Here is a 7461-nt window from a genome sequence, read left to right as displayed (position 1 = left end):
CACTGGTGGTTATATCGAACTAAATTTCAAAGAGCGTTTTAGTTTGCATATCAATGTATCACCTTTTAACCTTACTGAATTATTTAATAGTACACGCTCCGAAGAGACTGGTGAACGCTACACTAATAACACAACAGTTTGTAATCACATTTAAAGCTCTTTTAATAAGAAAAAATAACAATAAAAACGTTTTTACTTGAATTATCATAAATATGTATATAGCGTGAAAACTTCTCGACTGATTTTGATAGGACTTTTACTGATTATAGTTTATAACTTGAGTTGGTATTTATGAATAACGGTAGAACAGCTTTACAACACTTTGGTCTGTGCTTACCCCCATGTTAAGAAGGCGTGATTTTATGTGTGTATTTATACATACATGTATGTATAATTATTCATTTTTTAGGTTCAAAATCACGACTTTTTTCCGTAGGGGTAGGCAGACATAATAATTGGAATTTATTATGAAAAAGGTGTGATTATAAGTATGTCATATTATTATATTATTTGTCGTAAAAAGGTGTAAATTATTCTATACATATGTAAAGGGCAACCTTCGATTTTGTTGCTAATTCACCTTTACATTTTTTTCCTTACAGTTCTTAATTTCAGTTGTAATTTGACAATCATAGATATGTTTATTTGATATCTATATTCATAATGAAAAGCAAAAGAGTTTGTCTGTTTGAACGCGCTGATCTCAGAAGCTACTGGTTGGAATTGAAAAAACAAAATTGTGTTAAATAAAAATCAATTTATTAAAAAAGGAAGTGGTAACATTACGCTGATACAGGAATGATGACTGAAGACGTAATGAAAAATAAAAGACGTTGTGAAAATGGGAAAACTTAAAATCTACCCGGTCGAAGTAGCGGGCGACAGCTAGTAAGTAATATGATTAACCGTCAGTTTAATGCCTTCTGTAGCTCGATTTTCTACTGCTATCGAATACCGACAACCGACCTGTCATCGAGAAATTTTGTATGAAAATTTGATCAGCGCCTCTGACGGGTGTCGTAGGAAATATTTTGGCAGTACAATCTAAATGTCAAAATTTCGATACTCGACGGTACCGGCTGTACAGAATTGCGCTACTGACTAAGTCTAACCGACACTTATCAAGAAGAATATAGACAGATGTTTTCATTCGTTTGCTGACACTATCTATCGGGTAAGGTATCCTACGTTTAGGTAATCATAAGCTAGAAATTGGCCCTGATTTTTAAACACGAGAGTAGTAGAAACATACGGAAACAATATGGTGATGGTATATTGGGCAAGGGTCTCCTCCCGTAATGAGAAAGGTGATAGGCCTTGAGTCCACCACGCTAGTCAATTGAGGGTTGGGGACTTATATCTTCAAGAACCGTTCTAAAGAACTCTCATGGATGCAGGGTTGCATCACGATGTTTTACTTCACCGTTGGAACAAGTGATAATTATTTCTAAAAAACACATAGCTTCGAAAAGTCATTGGTGTTTTGCCTAGGATTCGAACCTGCAACCATTTACACTGACACGGGAATTGAACTAGATACCTTATGATCAGAGTTGGATACACCACCACCAACCGCGCCACAGTCGGAACCCACAACTTAACGTGCCGTCCGACACACGGAGGAACTCGGAATGCATAATATGATCACCCATCCACAGAACTATCTTGACAAATGTAGCTTAACCTCAGAGATCGATTCTGGTGACTGTTGTTACTTAGCCGCGATTTCCTCCTATATATATTATGCCTATCATTAAATAAATAAATATTTTTGGACAACTCACACACGGTCATCTGATTCCAAACTAAACAGAGCTTGTACTATGATAACCAGACAATCACCTATTATGATGATATTTTAAAACTCACATATGTACATTAACATATATAATAAAATAAAATATTCGTTGTAACCGCAGCGTAGCTAGAATTAATTATGTTTTCATTTTAACGCTAGGAACACAAGTAAAATAATTAGTTCTGAATAAAATACATACTAAATCATTATAATATATTATGTGGTAATAGTTAATGTAGTCGATATGTTACGTATCTTTGTACCGGATGTAGTGTGTTCGATTCCCGTATGGAACATTCCAATTTTGTGCGAACTAGTCAATGATTTGCGCGCTTGGATGTACTTAGTTACTCATCGATTTGTATTGTGTAAAGTCATCCGAAGGCTCGAGACATTCCGGTTATGTTGTGCATGTAGTATTTTATTATACCTATGTAAGATATATTATTATTATACTCAAGGATTCATCCATATTTATACCTAATAATATGTTAAACTCTTCCGTTTAATCCCAACTAGCACACAAGCTGCTTATACAGTCGTTATACAGCCTGATAGTTGCATAAGAGTCGTTCAAATGCTGTACAATTCTCTATAAGTTGTATACTAGCTATTTAAAAAACCCTTTAACAGCTAGGCGGGACAGTAGCCGTTTAGTAGGAAACTAATGACTTATAGTGATATATGAGCATGTAATTGCATCGCTAGACAGCCTAGGGAAGTATAACTGAGTTAATGGAATCTTCTATAACACCGTAAACTGTATAAGGGGACTTTAGGAGATAAAGGAGTTTAAACGGAGTTATGCGTTGCGCTTATAGCGCTCAAGAGCGTAAATAAGCTTTTTGTAATGCCTTAGGTTCTATAACAGATTTTTTTAGGGCTAGTGTATTACTCATCTATAAAAGAGTTGCGTAGGTCTTTAATAGCGACTTGAGCGTTATATCAGATATTTATATGGCTTCTGTACGGCAAATAGATGTATAAGGTATCATTCGAAACATTTTTACAGCCATGGGGATTACAGAATTATGTTAAGCACCTAAAGCGCTATAACCGAGTAATATACCTTTATACTAAAGCTTAAAATTATTATCATAATATATTTACATAGGTGCAGTGGTGGTTCAGTCTGTCAACTGTTTTTAAAGAAAAAATAAAATAAAATAAAATAAAATAAAATAAAATAAAATAAAATAAAATAAAATAAAATAAAATAAAATAAAATAAAATAAAATAAAATAAAATAAAATAAAATAAAATAAAATAAAATAAAATAAAATAAAATAAAATAAAATAAAATAAAATAAAATAAAATAAAATAAAATAAAATAAAATAAAATAAAATAAAATAAAATAAAATAAAATAAAATAAAATAAAATAAAATAAAATAAAATAAAATAAAATAAAATAAAATAAAATAAAATAAAATAAAATAAAATAAAATAAAATAAAATAAAATAAAATAAAAAAGATTTTCAAACTATTTTAATATTCAACGACTGACCCCTAAAAGTACGAGTAAAATGCTGGTGTGCGACCAAAACAGTTATATTGAAGCACTCCTATGCCACAACTGCAAAACCTTGAGGTCTACAACAGCAAACACTAGAGCCTTTGTACAGCTTAAGGCGCTAGAGCAGATGTAACCAACTCTGAGAGCTGCTTGATCGAGACGCCATTATAGCATTTGGTAAACATATTTTTTGAGGTTATTACGATCTTTTGAAGATCATATAAATCTATAGCCTGGTAACGTTAACATAATTAAAATCATTTTTTATTACCTATAACCCTAATTAAATTATCTGTAACCCTCAAAGTCTTATTTATGTTCAAAATACAATTTCCAAATCCACATATCTATATAATTTTTGCACTTAAAACTGAATATTTTGAGGGCGCATGAAAATATTGACGATAATATACATTATATATTGACAGCAAATAAAAGCGATAGACTACTTGTTATTTTAATAATCCAATCCGTAAAAATAAAATGTCTCCTCATTTGTCACTGATGATTCATTTTCAAAAAATATATTTAGTTTACACCATAATAAACCGACTATATTACTAATTTAGAGCGTTAGCATTTATAACCGTTACACAGTAGCGCTAAAATAAGGTAAAGGTGGTATAATCGCGCTGCAAGAGCTTTTTCGAACGCTCGTGGCGCTAACCACCTCTGTACAACAGCTGGTAAGCGCCACGAAGCTGCGAAAAAGCTCTTGTAGCGCGATTATACCACCTTCATCTTATTTTAGCGCTCCTGTATTACTACTATACTACGTACTATTATAATTACTATTTACGACCACTGTAGATCCAATGTCGAGCTATAAGCTGGACAGTATGGGCCTATTTGACGCTACAAGAGCTCTGTAGCCGCTTATAGAACCACTATACTTCTTACTAAGGAGCCTAAGGCGTTATAAAAATCCTTTAACCGGCCATTGTACAGCTTGTTATAGCGCTTGTGTGCTAGTTGGGATGAATCTTCTAGGATGCGGTTATCCTAAACCAGAAGACTACAGGCTACTATCGATGAGGCGCATAGCAAAACTGTTAAGTTTTGCTCTGCCCCCATCGTCTAGAGTAGCCAAGAAGGGGGTGACACAAAGGATCAGGAAAGGTCGCAGTGTCAGTCAGACATTAACCGGCACCCCCACCCCTAAGATAAGAAACTCTTCTGTTACTGACTGACTGACAACATACAGCCCAAACTATTGAACGCAGGCAGCTGTGGCTTGTATGTTTATTAGAGAGTGCAGAGGAGCATTAACAACAGTTAACAAAAGCCGCGCGGATCGATCTCTGAGGTTACGCTACGCTTGCCGTGGTTGTTCAGTGGATAGGTGACCACCTTATACATATCGAGTTACCATATACAGGGTGTACCTGTGACCTAGGTACAAATTACTTTCTCTTTATACAAAATCCCGTGTCGTAGGCCGTGCCAATAAAACTGAAAATCAGTCTATCGGCGGCAAACTATTGCTGAAATAATTAAACGAAAATTGCCGTTTAATTAAGCGTTTTATGATGATTAAAAACTTTTACAGCGGTAAGTAAAAGATCTTTAATTGCCAGAAATAGTAGGAATTACTAATTAACTAGTCAACTTGACTTCTATAATGTAATACGTATATAACTGTAGCATTTAGTTATAAAAATGTTTCTGAAATCTTTCATTTTGTGTTGTAAGTATTTTAAAATAATTAATAACAACGAATAAGTAATTAGTGTGAGCGTGTTAGGTTGTACTTCTTTTACAAAACCGAGAGACTGATTGACGTGGATTTTTGCTTCGAGATAGTTAAGGGAAAGAGTGTGTAATAGACCCATTTTCACTGCACATTTTTATCGGGGAAACTGTGTACGTGTATTGGTTATATTTAAATAACTATTATGCCTGTATATTTTACGAAATTATAATAATTTTTATTTTTTGTATGGAAATGTGTAGATTCTAATGTAATAGGTTCCACGCACTTTAATTCAACCAATTCATGCGAAATCTTAATGAACCACACACTAAAATCTTTCGAATGATTTACTTCAACTACAAGACAAACTGCCTGAAAATCCGTTCAGCATCTTTGGAATTTATCTTAATAGACAGACGGTTGTGGTAGGGCCTTGCTTAATAATAATTAGTTATAAGCATAATTTATAAAACTGACAAATCATCATTTTTTGTTTCCTCCATTATATTGTTATTTATAGTTGTTCAACAATGGGACAATTATGCTGCTACATGCTAAATCATTTGGTAATTCTAAATATAAACCATTTAACATGTATTATAATATATTTTTAGTTATTTACCAAGATAAATTGTGTGATAGCAGCAGGTACTGACGTTGTTAAGCACAGACATTTTTCATTATTATTTCTATTCTTATAATAAACGTTTAAGTATATAAATAGCTATGCCACAAAAGTGGCTAAAATTAATAGTCGTAAACGTCAGAAAATGTATTAAACTGCGACGTCATTTGAGGTTGCACACGTGGTGGACTCAAGCCTTAGCTGCTCCTATTATATTCTATATACATTCTGGGCGACTCCATGCCCAGCAGTGGGACAGTATCGGGTTAAAATTGATTTGTTTATTGTGATAATTTTTTCCAGTAGTATGTGCAGGAGTACATATCGACGCAATTCAAGTTCGCGGTCGATTTCAAATGGGCCGAACTGTACTGAAACTCGTTAATGATATTGTTGAACAACTAGAAGAAACAATTGGAAAAGGAAGTGTACGTATCCTTATCTATACTAATATTATAAAGCTGAAGAGTTTGTTTGTTTGAACGCGCTAATCTCAGGAACTACTGATCCGATTTGAAAAATTATTTCACTGTTAGATAGCCCATTTATCGAGGAAGGCTATAGGCTATATATCATAGGGGAAAATTATGACCCATTCTCTCTTATGTGACGCAAGCGAAGTTGCGCGGGTCAGCTAGTTAATATTATAAATGCGTTAGTTTTTTGCCTTTTATTCTCACGAGCAACAGATTTTCCGAAACGGTGGATAAAGAGAGTTTGACTTTTAAAACGTACTGTCAAAGTATTTTCGGTGATCGGATTTTCATAAATTTCGATAGCTAGTCGGTTCTTGATAGTTAATAGTAGCATGAAATCGCCCGTCCGAGCTTTCCACACTACCAGTTGTTTGTTGTATGTGTAAAAATAAGGAAAACTAAAAATGTACTAAATTATAATTATTATGTAAGCCGTTTTTATTTTCATTGATTTACATAATTACACATGTATGAAGCGAAGTTTTTTCCTATTTATTCAGATAAATACATTTGTTACGGTCAAAAAACTTTCAAATTTTAATCATTTGAATTGTAAACGAATAGTTTTTGAAAATTGTTTTATGCGTAGATTTTTCTATCACTCAACCAACTGTAAAAGTAGAACATTCCTTTAAGAATATGTATGTACCCTGATATGTCTATTAACCGTCAGATAAAAGACACACATAACTTTTTAAATGTGATTTCAGCATCCACAGTGCCAAAATAGTCACTATTTAACTAAAAGCAACGCCATCTATCTTTATCTATAGTAAAAAGCCGTGAAATAACACGTGATTTAACAAATACAACTAGCGTCATCTGTCAGCAAGATAAACAAACTTGTGTTTTACAGAACGCAATAACCAACAATGCTGATGCAGGTGAGGAATTCCGAGAGATTCCAATCTTGGAGAACGTGATCAGAGATCGTCAACAAGGTCTGATACATCTGTACGGGCACCATTCTTACGATGACAATAAGGCACCTCTGAATAACGTTAATGCGTGATTTTAATAAAATATTGTCGTAAATAATGTATTTTTTTATTTTATTTGGTTTGTCCGAGTGATATCTTCTAATAACTTACAAACATAATACATGTCACGCCTGTTATACTGCAAGGTGTTGGTACGGCGGACCACATACCCCGTTTGCGCAGTCCCAGTGCGACGGGGACCTAGCCGGTGGGTCGACTTACAGCGACCCCGATTGGTTTCCCTGACGAAAAAAAAAAAAGGGGTGTAGTGGATGTAATCCTCCTGTAACCTTAATTAATTATTAAATTTAACCCATATTTTGTCCCACTGCTGGGTAAGGGTCTCCTCCCTTCACGCTGGCCAATTGCGGG

The 7461-nt window shown here is 33.9% G+C and overlaps 1 protein-coding gene across 3 annotated transcripts; it reads left to right on the top strand.

Annotated features, from left to right (window-relative positions):
* Positions 1-4887: 4887 nt before the first annotated feature.
* Positions 4888-7147, top strand: LOC142982406 (uncharacterized). 3 transcript variants are annotated; one of them, XM_076128905.1, is made up of 3 exons: positions 4888-5002; positions 5937-6061; positions 6966-7147. In XM_076128905.1, the coding sequence occupies exons 1-3, from the start codon at positions 4975-4977 to the stop codon at positions 7119-7121; spliced, it is 309 nt and encodes a 102-aa protein (XP_075985020.1). In that variant the 5' UTR covers positions 4888-4974; the 3' UTR covers positions 7122-7147. The 3 variants fall into 3 exon arrangements, with proteins under 3 accessions (XP_075985020.1, XP_075985022.1, XP_075985023.1); XM_076128907.1 differs by having other exon boundaries at positions 4901-5002; positions 5940-6061; XM_076128908.1 differs by lacking the exon at positions 4888-5002 and adding an exon at positions 5073-5178 and having other exon boundaries at positions 5940-6061.
* Positions 7148-7461: the final 314 nt, after the last annotated feature.

The sequence above is a fragment of the Anticarsia gemmatalis genome, chromosome 21 (genome assembly GCF_050436995.1).
Source record: "Anticarsia gemmatalis isolate Benzon Research Colony breed Stoneville strain chromosome 21, ilAntGemm2 primary, whole genome shotgun sequence".
NCBI classification, from domain to species: domain Eukaryota; kingdom Metazoa; phylum Arthropoda; class Insecta; order Lepidoptera; family Erebidae; genus Anticarsia; species Anticarsia gemmatalis.
This window is presented reverse-complemented; position numbering and strand designations above follow the sequence as displayed.